At 41.0% G+C, this 25,955-nt stretch overlaps 1 protein-coding gene and 1 non-coding gene across 2 annotated transcripts; both read right to left on the reverse strand.

Annotated features, from left to right (window-relative positions):
- Positions 1-457: 457 nt before the first annotated feature.
- Positions 458-4,667, reverse strand: phax (phosphorylated adaptor for RNA export). The gene is made up of 5 exons (XM_029710313.1): positions 4,538-4,667; positions 2,463-3,091; positions 2,167-2,287; positions 1,856-1,939; positions 458-1,695 (listed from the first exon to the last, which is right to left on the reverse strand). Exons 1-5 carry the CDS (start codon positions 4,640-4,642, stop codon positions 1,408-1,410), a joined length of 1,227 nt encoding a protein of 408 aa, XP_029566173.1. The 5' UTR covers positions 4,643-4,667; the 3' UTR covers positions 458-1,407.
- A 185-nt stretch (positions 4,668-4,852) lies between these two features.
- On the reverse strand, positions 4,853-4,924 carry trnam-cau (transfer RNA methionine (anticodon CAU)). Its single transcript has one exon. It is a non-coding gene; the product is annotated as a tRNA-Met (tRNA).
- Between the last annotated feature and the right edge of the window lie 21,031 nt (positions 4,925-25,955).

Below are 25,955 nucleotides of genomic sequence, written 5' to 3' on the forward strand. Positions count from 1 at the left end.
GAATGAGAAACTGCCAATACGAATGTCGCCATGACAACATGGGAAACTGTCTGAGCCCTCTTGTACTGTGGAGAGAGTCCCTGCACCACAGCAAAGGGCTTCTATTCTGATTCAAAAAGCTGACAAAAGGGGTTTGACAATGACGAAAATGATGCCTCGTGAGAGCTCTTTTGTTGCCAATTTCGGTGTGTCTATTAAAATGTATGACGAAGTCTTTTGAATGGCTCAGGAGCGTTTACATGATTACTGTGAACTCCACCACCCATCATAAAAATCACATTAGTATGAAAAGTAGGGGACAAAAAAAAAGCATAATTTCCCATCCCATATCTGTTGCTGGCCAATCAATGACCACCACAGGGAAAGATAACACACATCAGCCTGAATGGTGTACACTACCCATACAGATGTGAAGAAATAAGACAAATCAAAATCATCATACTGTGTTAAAGCAAAGGGTGGACAATGAATGAGTTTAATAATATTTCATATAAGGAATGTGTTAAAACACAGAAAACTGATTTTTCCTAGATGTCTTGTCCAGAGACAGCAATGGGTTAAAAACTGGAACAATTAGTGCTTTATCTCACAACGCGACATAATCCGAACCCATCTCAACATAAACAAATGAAAAACAGACCATGGGTCCTCTGAAGATGCATGTATTTTTCACAACACTCAAAATCACTGGCTTGTGATCAAAATAAAAAAAGGGTCAAACAAACTAATTTTATTTAAAGAAAAATCTCAAAACGAATTTGATCTTACTTCTAAGGATTGGTCTTAGTGCAGTTCCCCTGTACATGACAAACACTCAGATCCTGTTCAATCCAACTAGCGCACAAACAAAAACACCCTAGAAACATATACAGTAGATAGCAAGTACTGTAGCTGGCAATCTGATTTTGCCATTCCTTTGGAGCGGTGCCACATTTCTTGCCTTACGTGCCATATTTCAATGTCATATTTTTACTTTACATTACATTTTAAATTGTGGACAAACAGAGCATTAGTAAAAAAGCCAAACTAAATATTATGCTTTCCAGGACGCAAATATATGAGGGGTTGGTATCCATTTATGGAGAAAAACATTTTCTGTTGTTGAAATTATCAGTCAGGTGGTATCTGTGGTTAGTAACTAGCTGCTCTGTAAGCTCGTTACTAACGCTAACAAATCCTGATGCAAGCTTTGGTCTTCAACTGATTGATAAAGAGGACAACTTCATTTGTTAGACTAACATGAGGACGAAGGTCTAGTATTACATAGCGCTGTCGTGGACAGTAATTTACAGTGCATTCACCATTTTGTATCTGAGCAGCGTCCACCTGTCACAGTGGATGCCACAGCCTCATGGGACGTCCTCATTGGGACGTGCACAAGTTCAGACACTGGGCAGCCATTTTGGATCAAAAGACCTCCAGGTCGGCAGCGTTGTAGACTACGGGTGTGTCCTCAGTGCCCATGGCAGGTTCTGGTTCCGGTTCCTGTTGGCCCTCCTCTTCGGCAACCACCTCTAGAGACTCCAAGGCCTCGTTGGTGTCGCTTGCGAACGTTTCTCTGGAGACGTCGTCGTGTTCCTGCAGGTTCAGTGTGTTGATGGCCTGCTTCATCTTCTTGGCAACCACGTGTCGCCTTCGCTTCTGCGCTGACTTCTTGCCCTTGTACTCCTTCTGGGTTTCGTCGTAAAATATTTCCTATTTAGAAATGAAATGTTTACAGAAATGTGATTATTAAAAACGTAGTGTGTGCATATGGGGAGTACAGAAAAAAAGATAGGCCGACACTGATTCAGTGGGCGGGATTAGAGAAGTGCATGAAAAGCCACTTGATTTTACAGTCTCAAAAGTGTCATACCTTAAGGTGCTCACTAGAGATACTGGGAGTGTTCTTCAGCAAGTTGAGATACACACCTCCAGGAGTCCGTCGCCTGCTGCCATCCTACAGTGAAGTGAACATATCAAATCATTTCACGCAGACTTAACAAATGGTTACAGAACAGTCTAGCATAAAGGTACTAATTCAAATATGTTTTAGAAAGGCATGCAGTTACACAAGTGACGATTCATTGCGATAAGAATTGGGACATTATGGATATCATAACAGGAGTTGTCAATTAACTCAGCTGTATCGATCTCATATAAACTGAAACAAGAACAGATGCATACCATTATGTACACACCACCAGTTTCCTCAAGTGTGGCAGTCTCTCCAAGCAGTTCTATTGCTTTCTTCTTCCCAATGACTCTCACAATTCGCTCAATCAATTCCTTTTTGGGCTCTTGTAGCCTTGAGGGGAGAAAATGGATCCGCAAGTTAGTATGAGGTTATTGTACGACTGTGTGATATTGTTGACACTGTGGAAAGAAGAAAATAATGACATTTTATTTAGCCTGCATGGCAAGCCAAACATTTCATATGGCCAAATATGAAATAGCCAAGACATTCCAACCAACCAGCTCACCTGTGGGCTATCTCTTCAATCACCCTGTCGTCTGGGTCTTCCTCTGTGATCTCATACCGACCCTTGATGTCCATCTCAGCCCTGGGGCCCAGCCTCTCTTTGGCCGATCGCTTCCTCTTAAAATGGCCGCCTCCATTCTCTTCGGCGGCCGGCCCGCCACGCTTCATGTACTCGTCCAGCTGAGTGTCCAACATGGCTACCTCGCCCGGCTCCTGTTCCTCCCTCTCCTTCTCCATGAGCTTGCGGGCCAGGACGTAGTTGTAGGTCTCCACCTGCCTGCTGGCCATGCTAATGGCACCATCCACACCAAGGAAATCCAGCTCAGCTTCCACTGCCTGCTGGGTCTGCTCCTGAACCACAGAGCCCCAGATGTTGTTGACTTTGCGGCCGCCTGGGTTAGCCTGGGGGGCTCCGAAGTGAGGAGTGGAGACCGGGGCAGGTTGGGGAGCGTTGGAGCACTTCTGCCGCTTCCGCCTCCACACCGCTGCGTCCTCATCCGAGTCTGGTTCGCTATCGCTGGAGTCCACGGTTCTCATGGTGCTACGGTAGCTTGTGGCTGACGGGGCTGTCTGTGGAAGGGCCCTACTCTGGAAAGACTGGCCACTGAAAACAGGAGCTGCTGCAGGCATCTAGGTGGTAAGAGAAGAGAAGACTGTCAGATCATTTTCAGATTTAATTATACAAGGCCATTTAAAAACCTCTTAAACATTAAGTCTGGTACGCCTGACTTTGAGCGGTTCTGGACTGGTTCCCACCTACATGTGTGTGTGTGTACTGGGCGCTCTGTGAAAGGCGCAAAATAAATTGTTGTGCACTCTGTGAATGCTCTGGTGGTCCCACTTCACATGCCATTCTCCTCTCTCATCTGACATGCAGTATGTGAAATCTGACACTTCACTTGCATAAGGAGTGACATGTCACATTTTCTGGCCTATCCAGACAAAGGATCGATTTCCTTTGCCTGTGAAACTAGCAGCTCCGCTTACAATACTGGATATGAAACAGTAGACCCTAGAGATTGCAGCAAAATCAGTTTAATCTCACTGTGATATTCTCAGATGGATTTAGAGCTCTCAACATGAAAAATACCAAATAATTTTTTAGAATTGAAACAAGACCACTTTCTCTTCATCACAGAGGGATGAATCGGTGCTTAAAGCTGATGGTGTAATGAGTCAGCAGGCATTTGAATGGCGTCTCTGCTTCACTCAGAGGACGCTGGGCAGAAAATGCTCTGTTGTAAGTTATATGAAATGGTGCTAAATTTGTATTTTACAGTTATAAGAAAAGTGAAATATTATAGTAAGTCCTTTCTAAATAGATGTCTAAACTATATTTAGAAAGCATTTCAAGCCCTATTCCCCCCACTTTGTGGAATAGGAAAACAATGTATGATTTTCATATTTGTACTGTGTACTGGAGTCCTGAAAAGTGATTACCTCAGCAATTTATAGCTATTCATACTAGAAAGGTGCGATTTTAATATTTCTGGCAGTATAACTAGGTATTGTTTATGGCCCTCATGATAAATAATTACTTTGGGGGGTATACATTTTTACATAAAATTGTACAGGTTTTAATACCGAAGTAGTAGGCTCCTCTCATTACCGGTAGTTGACATGTATCTATCGTGGACAGATTCATGTGAAGTGACAATTTTGCAATAATTGTACTTCTAGATAACCGAGATTAGTCATTAGTTTAGTCATTGCCTAGTTAAATAATAATAAAGTCATTAGATGACATGCAGCAGTCATAAATTAGCTTGAGTGTCCACACCATAGCAACGCAAGCTAGCTAGTTAGCAAAATGTAGCACACGCTTTCGATGCACTGGGACCACTGAGATTTGCAAAAAATATATAGTAATCTGTGTGGACAACGTGCTCCTCCAGCAAACTGTAACTAAAGACTGTTCTTCAATTTGTGCTGTAGCTACGTTGCAAAGCTAGCGTCGCGAACGTAGCTAGCTAGCTAGCTAGCTTTAACTAACGTTTGCTTCTATTCCCACGTTGGCAGAATCAAACAATCCATATTGTTAATGTTTAAGAACGTCTAATATAAGTATTTTCTTACCTGGGGTTTAACGTCAACTGTGGTTCCCATTTCTGAATCAGAGTTTGATCCAGAAATCTCTCCATCCTCCAAATCATCCATTGTATCTCTGTTAACACCCGCCATTTCTCCAGTCTTACTCGGAAGTAAATAAAAGTACCCACACTTACGTCACAACTTTTTTTCCTCTTGCTAAATTATATTTAAATTGTTATAGTTTGTGATTCAAAAGCAAGACATGAACAATGCCCGTGTAAATATAGATTGTAGGTAGTTATATTTATTGAACTACAGTTTGCTGGTGTGTTCCTATACAAATGAACACTGAAAAATACTTAGCAGAGGACGGTTTCGATCCGTCGACCTCTGGGTTATGGGCCCAGCACGCTTCCGCTGCGCCACTCTGCTTTAAGGGAACATCAGGTCAAATTGTATTTGTCACATGCGCCGAATAGAACAGGTGTAGACCTTACAGTGAAATGTTTACTTACAAGCCCTTAACCAACAATGCAGCTGTAATAAAATAGCCCCCAAAATTAAGATAAGAATAACAAATGATTAAAGAGCAGCAGTAAATAACAATAGCGGGGCTATAAACCAGGGGTACCAGTACAGAGTCAATGTGCGGGGACACCGTGTCGAGGTAATATGTACATGCAGGTAGAGTTATTAAAGTGACTATGCATAGATAATAATTGAGAGTAGCAGCAGCGTTCCAACGTGGGGGCAATGTAAATAGTATGGGTAGCCATTTGATTAGCTGTTCAGGATTCTTATGGCTTGGGGGTAGAAGCTATTTAGGAGCCTCTTGGACCTAGACTTGGCGCTACGGTACTGCGTGCCATGCGGCAGCAGAGAGAACAGTCTATGACTAGGGTTGCTGGAGGCTTTGACAATTTTTACGGCCTTCTGTGTAAAGTACTTAAGTAAAAATACTTGAAAATACTATTTAAGTCGTTTTTGGGGGTATCTGTACTTTACTTTACTATTTATATTTTTGAACAACTTTTACTTTTACTTCACTACATTCCTAAAGAAAATAATGTACTTTTTACTCCATACATTTTCCCTGACACCCAAAAGTACTCATTACATTTGGAATGATTAGCAGGACAGGAAAATGGTCCAATTGACGCACTTATCAAGAGAACATCCCTGGTCATCAGTACTGCCTGGCGGACTCTCTAAACACACATGCTTAGTTTGTAAATGATGTCTGAGTGTTGGAGTGTGCCCCTGGAAATCCATAAATTACAAAAACAAGAATATTGTGCTTTTGCTAGTTTGCTTAAAATAAGAAATTTGAAATGATTTCTACTTTTACATTTACTTTTGATACTTAAGTATACACTACCGGTCAAACATTTTTCAAACACCTACTAATTCAAAGGTTTTTCTTTATTTGTACTATTTTCTACTAAGTAGAATAATAGTGAAGACATCAAAACTATGAAATAACACATATGGAATCATGTAGCTATTTGAGATTCTTCAAATACTCCTTCGAGACTGTTGATTGAAAGAATGCCATGAGTATACAAAGCTGTCATCAAGGCAAAGGGTGGCTACTTTGAAGAATCTCAAATATAAAATAGATTTTGATTTGTTTAACACATTTTTGGTTACTACATGATTCCATATGTGTTATTTCATGGTTTTCTGTAGAAAATAGTAAAAATAAAGAAAAACCCTTGAATGAGTAGGTGCTCTAAAACCTTTGACCGGTAGTGTATTTAAAACAAATACTTTTTGACTTTTACTCAAGTAGTATTTTACTGGGCGACTTTCACTTTTACTTGAGTAATTTTCTATTAAAGTATCTTTACTTTTACTCAAGTATGACAGTTGGGTACTTTTTCTACCACTGAGTGTTTGGAATACATTGAGCTCATTGACAAAACAGACCATGGGACGCCTTTTCACATGGAGATGTATTTGTCAAAGATTCATGGTGGGTCTGCTACAGCCTTTTGGGGGCCCTTAGCGAGATCTGGTTGATGAGTGGCTGTAGATGACTGACTGGGGCTCTAAGCGACTGCTTATGTCTCTTATGTCCTGGTTATAGTATTTATAAGTAGCAGCCATATCAGCCAGGGAAACGAATTGTTCTCACTTTTGGATAGAACGATTTTTCTGCCTGACTGTTAGGCTCTTTACCGGAATTGTTAGGATTTTCTTGTTATCACAACAAAACGACTTATTTTGCTCAAATAAAGATTTAATTAAATTGTGTTTTCTTTGAAAAGATGGGCCTGGCTGAGAATATAACATTCCGTTTTCTGCCTGAGTGTGGCACTGTTGGGCGCAATTTCTGCATTACCTTGGTATCAGAACAAAACTTCTTATTTTACTCAACTATAGATTGAAATAAATGGTGTTTATTTTTTTTTAAATGGGCCTGGCTGACATGGACTGTTTCCTCACCTTATTCTTGTTGTGGTTATCCATGGTGGTTGAAATTTGACCAGGCAACAGGAGGTGAAAACGAAACAAGTACTGAAGCAAACGACTCCTTATTCTACTCAACTAGAGATTTAAATACATTTAAATAGTGTTTCTTTGAAAAGGTGGGCCTTGCTGCCTGGCTGACATGCAAAATTCTGTACATTAAGGAGAAAGGATCCACAGACACAGAGGCTGATTATCTTTCTGCACATCTCTTTATTTGCAATGCTGGCTGCCGTGGTTATTATATCATACGGTTATTATTATTATTAAGACATGCAAAAACACTGAGTGTACAAAACATTTAAAACACCACATAGACTGACCAGGTGAATCCAGGTGAAAGCTATGATCCTTTACTGATGTCACTTGTTAAATCCACTTCAAATCAGTGTAGATGAAGGAGATGATACAGGTTAAAGAATGATTTTTAAGTCTTGAGAAAAATTAGACATGGATTGTGTAAGTGTGCTATTCAGAGGGTGAATGGGCAAAACATTTAAGTGCCTTTGAACAGGGTATGGTAGTAGGTGCCAGGCACAGCGGTTTGTGTCAAGAACTGCCACGCTGCTTGGTTTTTCACACTCAACAGTTTCCCGTGTCTTCATTAATTAATTATGCATTATATTGCTGACAATAAAATAACAATCGGTACACAACAAGTACTCAAGGCTCACTCTGACCTACAAAACAGAGAATGGGACACTGAAGGTCAATCCACACATGCAATGTGGAACCATCGGTGGCAGCTGTCAGAAAAAAGGGGCCATATAAAAAAACATGTGTACGTGAGTCATATCTATATAGGAGACTATTAATATACAGTGTTACTGAAATAGGTTGTTTTAAGGTAATCTTACCCATATAGTTTCTGTTGTTCCATCAGGTGTGGTTCTTTTTTCACACACTCTGCACAGTCTGTTGATGTTTTGTGGAGAGAGGCATATTTAAATGCATTTATCAATGATTAGAACGTCAAGTGCAGGGCTATTTCAGGGAACATTTGGTCCAGGTGTTCCATTTGTGTAGAGAAATACATGTTTTCACCTCGTAGAAGGTACTCTGCAAACTGACAAAATAAATCTGAAATTTGGCATTCAATTCATACTGTGGCAGTAACTAGGACCAGTCTAAAACACACTATTACAGGAACGGTACCTTTACAGGAGAATGATCAAAGTCATGTCTCCAATGTCCACCTACTTTGCACATGAATGCTCCACATGAATGGTAATCTGGCTGATAGGTGTGTGAGACCTTGGAGGCTTTCCACCTAGGGACTTTGCAGCCTTGCATTTCCATGAACTGCTTAAAAACACAAGAACAGCATTTGCCACGGTTGCCTAATGAGGTTGAAAATGACCCATAACTTTGTAAGAAAGGTTAAAGACTACATTAACTTACTTTGTTTTGGCTGTCCATGCTTTGCTTTCCCTCTGCTCCCCCTATGCATATATACTGCTCAAAAAAATAAAGGGAACACTTAAACAACACATCCTAGATCTGAATGAAAGAAATAATCTTATTAAATACTTTTTTCTTTACATAGTTGAATGTGCTGACAACAAAATCACACAAAAATAATCAATGGAAATCCAATTTATCAACCCATGGAGGTCTGGATTTGGAGTCACACTCAAAATTAAAGTGGAAAACCACACTACAGGCTGATCCAACTTTGATGTAATGTCCTTAAAACAAGTCAAAATTAGGCTCAGTAGTGTGTGTGGCCTCCACGTGCCTGTATGACCTCCCTACAATGCCTGGGCAGGCACCTGATGAGGTGGCGGATGGTCTCCTGAGGGATCTCCTCCCAGACCTGGACTAAAGCATCAGCCAACTCCTGGACAGTCTGTGGTGCAACGTGGCTTTGGTGGAGGGAGCGAGACATGATGTCCCAGATGTGCTCAATTGGATTCAGGTCTGGGGAACGGGCGGGCCAGTCCATAGCATCAATGCCTTCCTCTTGCAGGAACTGCTGACACACTCCAGCCACATGAGGTCTAGCATTGTCTTGCATTAGGAGGAACCCAGGGCCAACCGCACCAGCATATGGTCTCACAAGGGGTCTGAGGATATCATCTCGGTACCTAATGGCAGTCAGGCTACCTCTGGCGAGCACATGGAGGGCTGTGCGGTCCCCCAAAGAAATGCCACCCCACACCATGACTGACCCACCGCCAAACCGGTCATGCTGGAGGATGTTGCAGGCAGCAGAACGTTCTCCACGGCGTCTCCAGACTCTGTCACGTCTGTCACATGTGCTCAGTGTGAACCTGCTTTCATCTGTGAAGAGCACAGGGCGCCAGTCGCGAATTTGCCTATCTTGGTGTTCTCTGGCAAATGCCAAACGTCCTGCACAGTGTTGGGCTGTAAGCACAACCCCCACCTGTGGACGTCGGGCCCTTAGACCACCCTCATGGAGTCTGTTTCTGACCGTTTGAGCAGACACATGCACATTTGTGGCCTGCTGGAGGTCATTTTGCAGGGCTCTGGCAGTGCTTCTCCTGCTCCTCCTTGCACAAAGGCGGAGGTAGCGGTCCTGCTGCTGGGTTGTTGCCCTCCTACGGCCTCCTCCACATCTCCTGATGTACTGGCCTGTCTCCTGGTAGCGCCTCCATGCTCTGGACACTACGCTGACAGACACAGCAAACCTTCTTGCCATAGCTCGCATTGATGTGCCATCCTGGATGAGCTGCACTACCTGAGCCACTTGTGTGGGTTGTAGATTCCGTCTCATGCTACCACTAGAGTGAAAGCATCACCAGCATTCAAAAGTGACCAAAACATCAGCCAGGAAGCATAGGAACTGAGAAGTGGTCTGTGGTCCCCACCTGCAGAACCACTCCTTTATTGGGGGTGTCTTGCTAATTGCCTATAATTTCCACCTGTTGTCTATTCCATTTGCACAACAGCATGTGAAATTTATTGTCAATCAGTGTTGCTTCCTAAGTGGACAGTTTGATTTCACAGAAGTGTGATTGACTTGGAGTTACATTGTGTTGTTTAAGGGTTTCCTTTTAATTTTTTGAGCAGTGTAGTTTAGGTAGGTCACCTCCTGCTCTTTTAGTTACAAAACCTTTTCAAATAATATACACAGGTTACTTCAAGTACAGAAGTATTAGACATTTTTAAAGTAAGATACTTACCACCAACCTCCAGTGGTTACTGTAGCAGACAGGCCCCAACAGGAGATCATGCAACTACTCTCTTCTCCTTCCCCCCTTCTGACACAATTTAGAATGTCAGCCCACCACTTCAAGCTCAACCTCAACAAAATGGAGCCGCTCTTCATCCCAGGTTCATCATGGTTGACAACTCCACGGTGTCCCCCTCCCAGAGTGCAAAGAACCTTGGCATGACCCTGGACAACACCCTGTTGGTCTCTGCAAACATTAAAGCAGTGATTCACTCCTGTAGGTTCCTGCTTTACAACATCCGTAGAGTACGACCTCGCGGCTCAGGTCCTAATTCAGGCAATTGTCATTTCCTGTCTAGACTACTGCAACTCTCTGTTGGCTGGGCTCCTCGCTTGTGCCGTCAAACTTCAACTTATCCAGAATGCCGCAGCACGCCTGGTGTTCAACCTTCCAACATTCTCCTATGTCACCCCACTCCTCAACACACTCCACTGGCTTCCAGTCAAAGCACACATGTTCAAGACCCTGGTGCTTGCCTACGAACCAGCAAGGGAAACTGCACCTGCTTACCTTCAGGCTATGCTCAAACCCTACATCCCAACCCGAGCACTGCGTTCCGCCACCTCTGGCCTGTTGTCCCTCCTACCTCAGCCCAGTCAAAGCTCTTCTCTGTCCTGGCACCCCAATGATGGAACAAACATCCCCCTAAAGTCAAGACAGTGAAGTCCCTGCCCATCTTTTGAAAAGATCTGAAACTCTACCTCTTAAATAACTGTCATGGGTTCTATGGGAGTTATATTTGTTGATTAAAAATACCTACCTTGCTCTCAAGATACCTGTCTGGTGCCAGCTGCTCAATGTCCCAGGCGATATATTGTAGGGCCCAATCCTGCTACATAGCAGGCCCTCACAATTCCCTTCCAAACCCTATATGAAACAGAATGATCAGTGTCAACTCATTGATGTGAAAGTCAAGATGAGTCAATAAATGATTTACTTTGAAAAACTCACTCCTCATGGTTGACCTCACATGAACCACCATGTCCTCCTCTTAATAGGAGGATTCAGGGGGTTGTGAGGAAATCTATCGTGAAAACAGGGACTGGTGGGCAAGTGGAGACAGGAGGGCCGGAAAAGGAGGTGGTCCCGAGGAGACAGGCGGGACATAGGGGAGAGGAAGGCCGGGAGGTGGACTAGCTGAGACCAGGAGGCACCAGAGTTTCAGAGGAATCTTCTCCTCTTCCACCTGAAACGACACTAGATGGTCCAGATTTATCTTGGGGAAGAGCTGCCTATCCAAATCCTTCCTGATGTCAACACTCTTCCCCTCAATGTTTGTGACTGTGTATGGGCCCAGGTTTTCCATCTCCAGTTGGCATCCTTTCATCTGATGGCTCTTGATGTTTCTTCGTAGGACCTTGTCGCCGACCTTAAAAACAACATAGTCCCCTTCAGCTAGTTTTTGCATCCTCGTTTTCTCCTGGGCTTTTGCCACATTTCTGAGAAAAATTGCAGTAATCTCCTCAGCCTTTCATAGACTCTCCTCGGCCAGGATATCTTCGAAGCCTGACACACACCTATTAACCTGTTAGGGCTCGGGGGCAGTATTTACACGGCCGGATAAAAAACGTACCCGATTTAATCTGGTTACTACTCCTGCCCAGTAACTAGAATATGCATATAATTATTGGCTTTGGATAGAAAACACCCTAAAGTTTCTAAAACTGTTTGAATGGTGTCTGTGAGTATAACAGAACTCATATGGCAGGCAAAAACCTGAGAAGATTTCATGCAGGAAGTGGCCTGTCTGACAAGGTGTCGTTCTTCTTGTCTCTGTTTATTGAAGAGTGAGGATCTTAGCTGTAACGTGACACTTCCTACGGCTCCCATAGGCTCTCAGAGCCCGGGAAAAAGCTGAACGATATCGAGGTAGCCTCTGGCTGAAACACATTATCGCCTTTGCCAAGTGGCCGATCAGAGGACAAAGGGCTTAGGCGCGTGCCCGAGTCGACCCCATGCTGTATTTTCTTTAATCTGTTTACCTAATTGCAGATTCCCGGTCAGAATATTATCGCTTTTTTACGAGAAAAATGGCATAAAAATTGATTTTAAACAGCGGTTGACATGCTTCGAAGTACGGTAATGAAATATTTAGAAATCTTTTGTTACGAAATGCGCCGTGCGCATGACCCTTATTTACCATTCGGATAGTGTCTTGAACGCACGAACAAAACACTGCTGTTGGAACATAACTATGGATTATTTTGGACCAAACCAACATTTGTTATTGAAGTAGAAGTCCTGGGAGTGCATTCTGATGAAGAACAGGAAAGGTAATCAAACTTTTCTAATAGTAAATCGGAGTTTGGTGAAGGCTAAACTTGCTGGGTGTCTAAATAGCTAGCCCTGTGATGCCGGGCTATCTACTGAGAATATTGTAAAATGTGCTTTCACCGAAAAGCTATTTTAAAATCGGACATATCGAGTGCATAGAGGAGTTCTGTATCTATAATTCTTAAAATAATTGTTATGCTTTTTGTGAACGTTTATCGTGAGTAATTTAGTAAATTGTTAGTAAATTCGCCGGAAGTTTGCGGGGGTATGCTAGTTCTGAACGTCACATGCTAATGTAAAAAGCTGGTTTTTGATATAAATAGGAACTTGATTGAACAAAACATGAATGTATTGTATAACATAATGTCCTAGGTGTGTCATCTGATGAAGATCATCAAAGGTTAGTGCTGCATTTAGCTGTCTTCTGGGTTTTTGTGACATTATATGCTAGCTTGAAAAATGGGTGTCTGATTATTTCTGGCTGGGTACTCTGCTGACATAATCTAATGTTTTGCTTTCGTTGTAAAGCCTTTTTGAAATCGGACAGTGTGGTTAGATTAACGAGAGTCTTGTCTTTAAAATGCTGTAAAATAGTAATATGTTTGAGAAATTGAAGTAATAGCATTTCTAAGGTATTTGAATATCGCACCACAGGATTCAACTGGCTGTTACGTAGGTGGGACGATTTGGTGCCACCTGCCCTAGAGAAGTTAAGTAAGGAAAAGTCTAAACAAGCCACAGAAAGGTTTACTAGACACTAACAGAAATAGCTGAAATACTGTAGGAGTTCAAAATCACTGACCTCCTGAAATATGCAAGGTATCTCGCCTCTTTCCCGAAGAGGAGGAAGGACAGAGAGTACCCATTTGTCACCTGCTTCTTGGCCCTCAGCCCAAACATTATGGACTATAAAAAATTTGCGGAGGGTCCTGAAAATACAAGTGCTATTGTTGGACAGCTGATAGACATGGTAAAGGCCAGATTGTACACCTCAATATTTAAAATATCGAGCACTTTGTCACTGTATCCAGTCTTAGTACCAACCTTTGAATGGTTTCATTCAGACGCTCCACCAACCCGTTCATTTGAGGGTGATATGGCGGGCAAAAGCTCATTTGAATGCAAGTGTGGCACACAATGTCGTGTTTATCTGTGCATTTTCAGAGGAGAAAGTGCAATTATAAAAGTTATAACATTATTATAACATAATTATGACACTAATCCACATAATTGCATCACCATATGTCTTGTGCTTTCCACAAATAATAATATTTCCATAATCATATCTTAAACTACATGCGGTAATCATGTGAAATTCTGAAACCTACATCACTAGCGAATTCGCACTGCCTTAATAACTGACGTCCAGTGTTGAGATTTATCGCCTTTAAATCATTGACATTGTCAACTCCATCATTTTAATTGTGCCTTTTTTGAATAAAGACTCCAGATTTTCACAGAGTTATTGTCACGTCCTGACCAGTATAGAGTATTAGAAAGAGGAGGAAGGGAAGCGCTACTAAGGTACACAATAGTAAATGTTGGTAGACAGAAGGTGCTCTTTGGTAAAAGGGTTGAGTTGGTCTTCAAAAAGAAAGGAGGACCACTACAGTAGTGTGGAGTAAAGACAAATATGTGACAGAAGCCTACCGTCAATTAGACAATGATGAATTCTACCAATCTCTTAGCTTCAACCCTACAGAGAACCTAAAAATTGAGTTGAAAGGGATCCTCACAGAAGCTAAGGAGAATGGCTACATTTCAGACAATGAGTTCAAATTTCTTTTCAATGGCAGTCCACGTATGGCTTCTTTTTACCTTCTTCCAAAAGTCCACAAAAATCTTGAAAATCCCCCAGGCAGGCCAGTCATTAGTGGTAATGAAAGTCTGACAGAACCCATCTCTAAGTACATTGACTACTTTATTAAGCCTTTTCTGACGTCACTCCCAGCCTATCTTCAAGATACCACAGATGTGTTGAACAAAATTAAGGAATTGAATAATATAGGTACAGCTTCCTTTTTAGTCACCATGGATGTGGAGTCTCTTTACGCCACCATTGAACATGAACAAGGTTTGGCAGCTATGCACCATTTCTTGAGTACCCGACCTGAAACTGAGATGCCTCCTACAGAATTCATTGTCTCACTGACTGAATGGACTCTTAATCATAACATCTTTATCTTTCAGGACCGTATTTTTAAACAGGTCAAAGGATGTGCCATGGGAGCTTGCTATAGCCCTTCCTACGCTGGTTTGTACTTGGGTAAATGGGAAAATGACTTCATTTTGGATCCTTCTAATAACCAGTTCTTTGACCGGATTATATGGTGGGGGCGCTATATTGATGATGTTTGCCTCTTTTGGTCCGGCTCAGAAGATGAACTTATTTCCTTCCACCAATACCTTAACAGCATTAACCCTAACATCAAACTAACTATGGAGTATAGCAAGGATAACATTCATTTTTTGGACCTCGACATCAGTAAAAATGACAAAGGTTGTTTGCACACATCAATCTTTAGGAAGCCTACAGATGGGAATACCATTCTGAGAGCAGACAGCTTTCACCCCAAAAGGCTAAAAGAGAATATTCCATATGGCCAATTCCAAAGAGTCCGCAGAATTTGCGATCAGGAAACAGACTATGTTGTCAAATCTGCTGAATTGGAGAATCGTTTCTTGAATCGGGGCTACAGCGTCCAGGTCCTGAAAGATGCAGGTATAAGGGCTGGATTACTTGACAGAGAGAACTTGTTGCGAAGGGGAGTGCCTCGTGATGCATCAGAGAGAGTGTATTTTGTTACAAAATACAGCACTGAAGCAGAGAACATTAAAAGAATCATTAAAAATAATTGGGGAATCATCCAAAGTGATACGCTACTACGCCAAGTCTTTCCTGAGCCACCAGTCATAAGCTTTAAGAGATGTCCTACCCTAAAGGACAAATTAGTCCACAGTTATCTTCCGGGTGACTCTCAAAAAACTTGGCTTGGCCACAAACCCAAGGGCTCTTTTAAATGTAACCAGTGCAACCATTGCAGAAATATTGCACAGAAAAAGTATTTCGTTTATACAGCTTCCAAAATGGAGTATTACGTCAAGCATTTCATTAACTGCAAAACCACTCATGTCATCTATAGATTGGAATGTCCACAGTGCAAGGTGTTCTATATTGGACGGACAAAGAGACGCCTTCAAGATCGCCTAGCGGAACACAAGTACGCCATACGGGTAGGCAATGAAGACTACCCCATGGCAAGGCACTACAAGTCCTTACACCATGGCAACCCTGCCTCCCTACAAGCTATGGGTATTGATCATATCCCGGCCTCTATTAGAAAAGGGGACCGCCTTAAACAGTTAAACCAAATGGAAAGTTTTTGGATTTACAAACTACAGGCCACTAAATACCCGGGTTTGAATGAAGATATGGATTTCTCACCCTTCCTGTAGGGTTGTGATGGGTACATTTGCTGTCATCTAGTGGATATCTTTGCTCAATTGCCCTCAGCTATGTTTAGACTCTTGTTGTTCATGTTTTGCTGTGTTCTAGTGTACTATGGAATGTATTGCTTTCTTATTCTTGACACTTCGCCCAGACATATTTAAGGTTAGAACTACCTTTCTAAGTGTTCTGATACTTCTAGTTTGGAGTTACATTTTTATGATAACATAGCTACAGCATTTCACTTTAAAGTGTGTATACTATTGCTTACTAGGTGTGTCCAATCAATTTTAACCACTCCCCCTTCTAATTAGGGTTATTTGGAAAAGCTGTTAAACAGAGAACATTGTATTATTTCTTTGTACACCCTGATGAAGGCCATGCAGCCGAAACGCGTAGGTTTTTTAAAAACATTGTTTCTATTGAACATGCCATACTAATAAAGGCATTTTAATCAATTATATGAAGAGTGCCTTGGTCCTCCTTTCTTTTTGAAGACCAACTCAACCCTTTTACCAAAGAGCACCTTCTGTCTACCAACATTTACTATTGTGTACCTTAGTAGCGCTTCCCTTCCTCCTCTTTCTACTAGTTTAGCTTAGCACTTGGGTGGTGCTTAGAGGAAGCAGCTCCACAGTAATTTTTTCTGTGTTATTGGGGACATTTTTCAACTCAAACTATGGATTTTACCCAAGAGGCTACAAGATTATCCTATTCCCATGAAGAGGGCCAAAGGATTATTACCACTACCTCATTGCTAGATGAGATGACAGCCACAGAGAATACTGGAATGGACTTAAACAAGGCTTACAGAGACTTGCAACACCTTATGGAGAAAGAAACAAAACTTGACCTCAATTGTATTACCTTGTCTGACTATTGGAGGAAAGGCCTAATCCCCAGAGGACTCCATATTATGAAGTTTCCAGCTACTGGAGTACAAGGTAAAATTGAATTTAGAGATAAATGGGAGGCTATTCTCAACAAGTGTTCTTTTGACCTAATGCTACTTCTAATAGAAGAATCTAAAAAGGACAGACAAGTAGTCCAAACAGAAATTGAAGAAGTTAAAAAGAAAATCACAGAACACAGTGACAATTCCAACAAAGCACAATGTGATGAGATCTTGAAAGAGAAAGTAGACACATTCACTCTGACATTGAAGCAAGACAAGCTAAGAACATGTAGAAGAGATGAAGTAGAGTATAGAGATGGCAAGGTCTTTGCCTGGAGAAAACCAACGCGCAAGAATTCAGAATTACATCTGCAGAGGAGGAAGCCTAGATCTGTCTCTTTCAACCTTACAAGCAGTGATGAGGATGATCACCCCAGACATTCAGAGGCCAGCTCCTCCCAAGATTTTTTAGATCAGGAAGAGGAGTCACACAGGTACCTCAACAAGAGAGGGAGAGGACGCGGAAGAGGCCAACACGGAGGGGGAGGAAGAAATCAAGACTACCCAACCACACGGAGCAGGACCAGCACAAGGCTGTGATCAACATTTCTGGAGAACCCCTTTCTGATGATTGCCTAAGGGTATTGTCTAAAGGACTGTCCTTTGCCCCCACATACTCAACTAATGAATTTAATACAAAGATTGACCTATTTCGTTTCTACAGGAATCTACATCTGAAGGCCTGGTATAAGCAAAACATCTCTCCAACTACAGACGCCAGTGTCTCAGGTCAGGCAGTTTCTGTTCCCTCAAAAACACCTTTTAAGCCCAAGTCCACCTTTTGTCCCATTGTCCAGAATGCCACACTAAATACATTTGCCAAGAAGGTGAATTTTGATGTGGAAAATCTGTTTAAGGGTAAAATTGACTCCAACCAATCACGACGTAACCTTTCTAAGATAGAGAGGGATGCAGTTGAATCATTGTCCAAAAATGAACGGGTTGTGGTTAAAAAAGCAGACAAAGGTGGCGCTACAGTAGTGTGGAGTAAAGACAAATATGTGACAGAAGCCTACCGTCAATTAGACAATGATGAATTCTACCAATCTCTTAGCTTCAACCCTACAGAGAACCTAAAAATTGAGTTGAAAGGGATGCTCACAGAAGCTAAGGAGAATGGCTACATTTCAGACAATGAGTTCAAATTTCTTTTCAATGGCAGTCCACGTATGGCTTCTTTTTACCTTCTTCCAAAAGTCCACAAAAATCTTGAAAATCCCCCAGGCAGGCTAGTCATTAGTGGTAATGAAAGTCTGACAGAACCCATCTCTAAGTACATTGACTACTTTATTAAGCCTTTTCTGACGTCACTCCCAGCCTATCTTCAAGATACCACAGATGTGTTGAACAAAATTAAGGAATTGAATAATATAGGTACAGCTTCCTTTTTAGTCACCATGGATGTGGAGTCTCTTTACACCACCATTGAACATGAACAAGGTTTGGCAGCTATGCACCATTTCTTGAGTACCCGACCTGAAACTGAGATGCCTCCTACAGAATTCATTGTCTCACTGACTGAATGGACTCTTAATCATAACATCTTTATCTTTCAGGACCGTATTTTTAAACAGGTCAAAGGATGTGCCATGGGAGCTTGCTATAGCCCTTCCTACGCTGGTTTGTACTTGGGTAAATGGGAAAATGACTTCATTTTGGATCCTTCTAATAACCAGTTCTTTGACCGGATTATATGGTGGGGGCGCTATATTGATGATGTTTGCCTCTTTTGGTCCGGCTCAGAAGATGAACTTATTTCCTTCCACCAATACCTTAACAGCATTAACCCTAACATCAAACTAACTATGGAGTATAGCAAGGATAACATTCATTTTTTGGACCTCGACATCAGTAAAAATGACAAAGGTTGTTTGCACACATCAATCTTTAGGAAGCCTACAGATGGGAATACCATTCTGAGAGCAGACAGCTTTCACCCCAAAAGGCTAAAAGAGAATATTCCATATGGCCAATTCCAAAGAGTCCGCAGAATTTGCGATCAGGAAACAGACTATGTTGTCAAATCTGCTGAATTGGAGAATCGTTTCTTGAATCGGGGCTACAGCGTCCAGGTCCTGAAAGATGCAGGTATAAGGGCTGGATTACTTGACAGAGAGAACTTGTTGCGAAGGGGAGTGCCTCGTGATGCATCAGAGAGAGTGTATTTTGTTACAAAATACAGCACTGAAGCAGAGAACATTAAAAGAATCATTAAAAATAATTGGGGAATCATCCAAAGTGATACGCTACTACGCCAAGTCTTTCCTGAGCCACCAGTCATAAGCTTTAAGAGATGTCCTACCCTAAAGGACAAATTAGTCCACAGTTATCTTCCGGGTGACTCTCAAAAAACTTGGCTTGGCCACAAACCCAAGGGCTCTTTTAAATGTAACCAGTGCAACCATTGCAGAAATATTGCACAGAAAAAGTATTTCGTTTATACAGCTTCCAAAATGGAGTATTACGTCAAGCATTTCATTAACTGCAAAACCACTCATGTCATCTATAGATTGGAATGTCCACAGTGCAAGGTGTTCTATATTGGACGGTCAAAGAGACGCTTTCAAGATCGCCTAGCGGAACACAAGTACGCCATACGGGTAGGCAAAGAAGTACACCCCATTGCAAGGCACTACAAGTCCTTACACCATGGCAACCCTGCCTCCCTACAAGCTATGGGTATTGATCATATCCCGGCCTCTATTAGAAAAGGGGACCGCCTTAAACAGTTAAACCAAATGGAAAGTTTTTGGATTTACAAACTACAGGCCACTAAATACCCGGGTTTGAATGAAGATATGGATTTCTCACCCTTCCTGTAGGGTTGTGATGGGTACATTTGCTGTCATCTAGTGGATATCTTTGCTCAATTGCCCTCAGCTATGTTTAGACTCTTGTTGTTCATGTTTTGCTGTGTTCTAGTGTACTATGGAATGTATTGCTTTCTTATTCTTGACACTTCGCCCAGACATATTTAAGGTTAGAACTACCTTTCTAAGTGTTCTGATACTTCTAGTTTGGAGTTACATTTTTATGATAACATAGCTACAGCATTTCACTTTAAAGTGTGTATACTATTGCTTACTAGGTGTGTCCAATCAATTTTAACCACTCCCCCTTCTAATTAGGGTTATTTGGAAAAGCTGTTAAACAGAGAACATTGTATTATTTCTTTGTACACCCTGATGAAGGCCATGCAGCCGAAACGCGTCGGTTTTTTAAAAACATTGTTTCTATTGAACATGCCATACTAATAAAGGCATTTTAATCAAACAGTATAGAGTATATTTGGTTATTGTAGTTTGGTCAGGACGTGGCAGAGGGTAGTTTATTTATGTATTACGGGGTTTTTTGGTCACTGGTGTCGTGTCTTTGGGGTACCATTAAACTGAAGACATGTTTATCAATTAACTCCCTGTAATTATTATCATGCGATTAAACTGATTAATCGTTTAATTGTAATTAACTAGGAGATCGGGGCACCAAGGAAAATATTCAGATTACAAAGTTATAATTTTCCTAATATAACTTTCCTATATTATAACATATATTATAGTATAGGCCGATTATCTTCTGGTTTAAATGGTGTATTTTACCTCGCGTCCAGTCTCATTCCAAACGTCGTAAATTGTTGTATCTGCACGAACCCAGTCTTTACTAAAATCATCCATACATCAATTGTCTTAAAATAATTTATTTACTACACTAAGTAATTAACAGAAAACATACAAACAGTAATTATCGTCACAAAGGATTGGTAGAGTAATGTGCCCTAATGGTCTAAACAGGCCTGGCTGGTGTCTTGTAGAACAATGGGTCATAAAAAGTCAGCTGAGGATGCACACCTACAGAGTTCATTAATATTAACAATTGACAATTGAACGCTCACTCATTCGGGAACAATTGCAATCAATATATATTTACGCTCAGTGTGTCGTCGGGATCCTTGTTGAAGAGTCATTCTGTTGGAGAGTTCTCTCTCTCTCTCTCTCTCTCTCTCTCTCTGTGTTAGAATGGATCTTTCAAAGCGACATTCATTAATGTCGTTATAGAATGGATGTTTCGTTGGTCTTCGCGTTCAATGATATAATTTACTTAGCTGCAGACTAATAATTAATATCAAAGACTTGTTCTTATTCTGTCGGTATCAATAGTCTAAAAGTTAACCACGTGGTATAGTTCACTTTCAGTAGAGTACTTGGATGGTCAAACCTATTGGCCAACTCATCAATTGAGTGGAGGCCTGGTCTAAAGAAAGTAAATCAGGGTGGGGGGTTTTATAGGTGACCCTAGAACAGGCTTGTCAAACGACGCCCGGTCCTGTCTGTGTCCCTTCGGGCGTGCCGATGACTGAGTTAAGCTTGGTACAGAAATCCAATTCTATCACATTAACATCAGTACATAGCATCTCAATGTATTACAAATAGCTTTATCCTTATTAATACATTTTATACAACCATTATGATGCAAGTCTCATCGCTGAGGCTATTATATAAACAGTTTTATGGTAATATGGCTATATTGTCTCTTCTGAGTATCACAAAATTGTACCAAGCGGACCAGTTCGTAGCTGGATTCTTCACCAATCTTCCATACCTTCTCCAGAACACAAATGTCGCTCGGTTCTCCAATTCTATGAGTTGGAAGAATTTCCTTTGTCTCTCTACAACCCTTTCACACAGGGCCTGGGTGGTTGGGGAAGGTAGGTTGGGGGATGGTACAAAGGGGAGGGGGTCAACTGTCCTCCCTGTACCCAAAGAGGCCAACGTCATGACACTGGTTTATGTTTGTATTTCTAGGGGTAGGTTCTAGGTTAGTTTTCTATGTGTAGGTTGGGTGCTGGACTCTCAATTGGAGGCAGGTGTTTCTAGTTGCCTCTGATTGGGAGTCCTATAAGTAGGTGTGTGTTTTGTTTGTTCACTTGTGGGTAGTTGATTTTGCACTGCTATATGTGAGTACCTAGCCTGTAAAACTGTCGGTCTGTCGTTCTCGTTTGTTTATTGTTTTTTTTGTGTTCACGTGTATTGAATAAATTATCATGATGAACACGTAACCCGCTGCGCCTTGGTCTTCTCTCCAGTACGACAACTGTGACAGTTATAATTCATTTCCTGAATGGCACAACCAGATGAGGACTAGACACTACTCAGAGCCTGGTTCCTCTCTTGGTTTCTTCCTAGTTTTCTGCCTTCTAGGCAGTCACTGTGCTTCTGCCTCTGCATTGCTTTATTTTGGGGGTTTTAGGCCAGGTATCTAGAAAGCACGTAGTGACAACTGCCGATGTAAAAGGGGCTTTAAAACACAAATTTGAATGGAAAGGATTGACTTAGCTCTATTAGGATTAGGTCTCCATATGCACCAGACACATCACCTGTACATTCATTGTTGTGAGTATTATTATCACACAGTTAAAAAGCACTTTTTGTTTGAGTGATTATCAAATGTAATGCCATATAAAGGTGTTGAATCAATGGCTCATACATTTGGGTAACAAACAAAAAAACAGCTGTGGAAATCCACAAATATAGAATTTGTCACCTCAGGTGTTCTGACCAGGTGTGGAGAGTCTTTGACATGGGTGCACTTGCAATGAAGATCTGCATCTGTTGAAAGTAGATATTTGATAGGTTCCCTGAACACCCGTGGGTAATTTCCACACAAAGTATGTTTATGGATATTACTGGGCATGGCTAATAGGGATGCAAATGATCTTACCCTTCATCTCAAAGGTTTTATCCCTCTGTGTAAAGGCAAACCGTTCTGTTTTAGTTGCATTGTCCTGCTATCTGCTGTGGACTTTAAAGTAAAAAAAGGGGAGAGACTGTAATTGATGTAGTAGATCACTTTTCCTGTCAATGACTTTATTTGATAAACTTTATTTTGTGTACATGTGTCCCTTTTTGAATATTTAATTAAACCTTCATTCAACCAAGAAATCCTTATTTTCATTGATGGAATTTTCAACAGACTGAACAGTCATGTACCAATGAGCAGAGGTGGGAAAAGTACTCAAAAGTCATACTTGAGTAAAAGTAAAGATACTTTAATATAAAACGACTCAAGTAAAAGTAACCCAGTAAAATACTACTTGAAAAAAAGTCTAAAAGTATCCGATTTTAAATGTACTTAAGTACAGTGGTGGAAAAAGTACTACATTGTCATACTTGAGTAAAAGTACAAAGTAAAAGTAAATGCTATACATAAAATTCCTTATATTTCGGCAAACCAGACGGCACAATTTCCTTTTTTTATTACTTTTTTTGACAGACAGGGCCACACTCCAACACAATTTACGAAGGAAGCATTTATGTTTAGCGAGTCCACCAGATGTGAGGCAGTAGAAATGACCAGGGACGTTCTCTTTAAGTGTGTGAATTTGACCTTTTTCCTGTACTGCTAAGCACTCGAATTGTAAGTAGTACTTTTGGGTGTCAGGCAAAATGTATGGAGTAAAATGTACATAATTTTCATTAGGAATGAAGTGAAGTAAAAGTAGTGAAAAATAGATAGTAAAGGTACCCCAGAAAACTACTTAATGTCATGGTTGTCGTCGGTGAAGGAGGACCAAAACGCAGCAGGCATGCGGTTGTTCATTTTGAACATTTATTAAATCAAAAGGAACACTCCAAAACGAAACGAACTACAGACAGTCTAGCAAGGCACAAGGCTAAACTCAGAACAATCTCCCACAAGTAACAAACAAACACACCCTCATATATGGGACTCTCAATCAAAGGCAAAACACCTGCCTTCAATTGAGAATCCCAATCCCAATTAACCAACCATAGAAACACACTTACTAGACTACACATAGAAATACATAAACATAGACCATAAACCAAAAACCCGGAAATACTAAATCAAACACCCTTTTACCAAAACACCACCCTGAACCACATAAAACAAATACCCTCTGCCACGTCCTGACCAAACTACAATACCAATTAACCCTTATACTGGCCAGGACGTGACACTTAAGTAATATTTTAAAGTATTTTTACTTAAATACTTTACACTACTGCCAATGAGATGAATTAGTTGCATTGCAGTTGTGTGTGGTGTTGTTGCCATTCAGCCTCATCTAGCCTTGGTATGGAATAACTGATAACTGACAAAATAGCTCAGCTGTAGGAAATCATTGGGGAAAGAAGTCACAATTGCAGTTTGCATGACATCTAACAATGTCTTCATTATGTCTTAATTTAAAAATTAAAGCACAGTCTTCCTTTATTCACCATTTCATTAAGGAAAGAGCAATACCAGTATTAATGGCCAGCAGGCTCTGAATATCCATCATGACTATAGAGAAAGTACTAACACTTCAAGAACCTATGGTCTGATGGCTTTTTATAAAGCAACAGGCAGGTAGCAGGTAGAGGGGGCCAGCTGGGATTGTGCCAGGCACATCCAGGTGTCAGGGCAGGGTTTCTTCAGTCACAGTCCAAGAGCCTCAGGCCCTCCGGAAGAGAAGACAGAGAAAGAGAAAAGACAAGGGTTAGTGACACCATGGCTAAAACCATAGTACACCACATTCACTGGGGGTAGAGAATAATCAATAGTATTGCTGTGGACACTGGATAATCTGACTAACACACACCTGTTGTGATACTGTAGGCCTACGTCTGTTACTTTTCTGAGTCAATTCAGTTAGCACTCAATGTCCTGCGTTAGTGTTAACCATGGCAGCCAGCATTGTAAATAAAGGCATGTGCAGAAAGGTAATCAGCCTCTGTGTCTGTGGATCCTTTCTCCTTAATGTTTGTTTTCATGTCAGCCAGGCCAATCTTTTTAAAGAAACACCATTCATTTAAATCTCTAGTTGAGTAAAATAAGTTGTTTTGTTATGGCCACAAGATAATGTAAAGAATGCACCCAACAGCGCCACACTCAGGTAGAAAACGGAATGTTATATTCTCAGCCAGGCCTATCTTTTAAATAACTTCTTACTGACACCAATCCCGTAAGCGGGATCGAGTTTGTGAAAAATCAGAGCGCCACATTCAAAACCACAAATCTAATAATTTCAATTTCTCAAACATAGGACTATGTTACACCATTTTATAGATGCACTTCTGAATCGAACCACGTTGTCCGATTTCAAAAAGGCTTTACAGCGAAAGCAAAACATTACATTATGTTAGGAGAGTACATCGACACAAATAACCACAGCCATTTTCAAAGCAACTACATGCATCACAAAAACCCAAAACACAGCTAAATGAAGCACTAACCTTTAACGATCTTCATCAGATGACACTCCTAGGACATCATGTTACACAATACATGCATTTTTTGTTTGATAAAGTTAATATTTATATATAAAAACAGCATTTTACATTGGCGCGTGATGTTCAAAAAATATTCTGCCTCCAATACTGCCGGTGAATCAGCACCACAATTTACAAAAATACTCGTCATAAACGTTGATAAAATATTAAACTGTCATTCAAAGAATTATAGATGAACATCTCCTTTATGCAACCGCATTGACAGATTTCAAAATAACTTTACTGGGAAAGCACACTTTGCAATACACTAGGCAATACAGATAGCTGCCATTTTGGAGTCATCTAAAATATTAAATAGCATTACAAATATTCACTTACCTTTGATGATCTTCATCAGAAGGTACTTCCAGGAATCCCAGGTCGACATGAAATGTTGTTTTGTTCGATAAAGTCCATAATTTATGTCCAAATAGCTCCTTGTTGTTCCCGTGTTCAGTTTAGCTACTCCAAATGTAGGAAGCGCGCCGAAAATTTCACGACGAAAAGTAAAAAAAAAAAATCTATTTACGTTCGTTCAAACATGTCAAATGTTGTAAAGCATCAATCTTTAGGGCCTTTAGAACGTGAAAATTCAGTAATATTCCAACCGGATGGTTCCAGTGTCTTGAAAAACGTTTTGGAACAGAGCTACCTCCTCATGTGAATGCGCGCCAATGAACTGATGTCCTTCCCTGGGTCTACAACTTCCCAGCCTTCTCATTTGGTCTCTGTTCATCGTAGACACCGATGAACTTTCTAAAGACTGTTGACATCTAGTGGAAGCCTTAGGAAGTGCACAATGATTACTACGTCACTGTGAGTTCGATAGGCAATGACATGAAAAGAGTCC

Source organism: Salmo trutta, chromosome 23 (assembly GCF_901001165.1).
Source record: "Salmo trutta chromosome 23, fSalTru1.1, whole genome shotgun sequence".
NCBI classification, from domain to species: Eukaryota; Metazoa; Chordata; class Actinopteri; order Salmoniformes; family Salmonidae; genus Salmo; species Salmo trutta.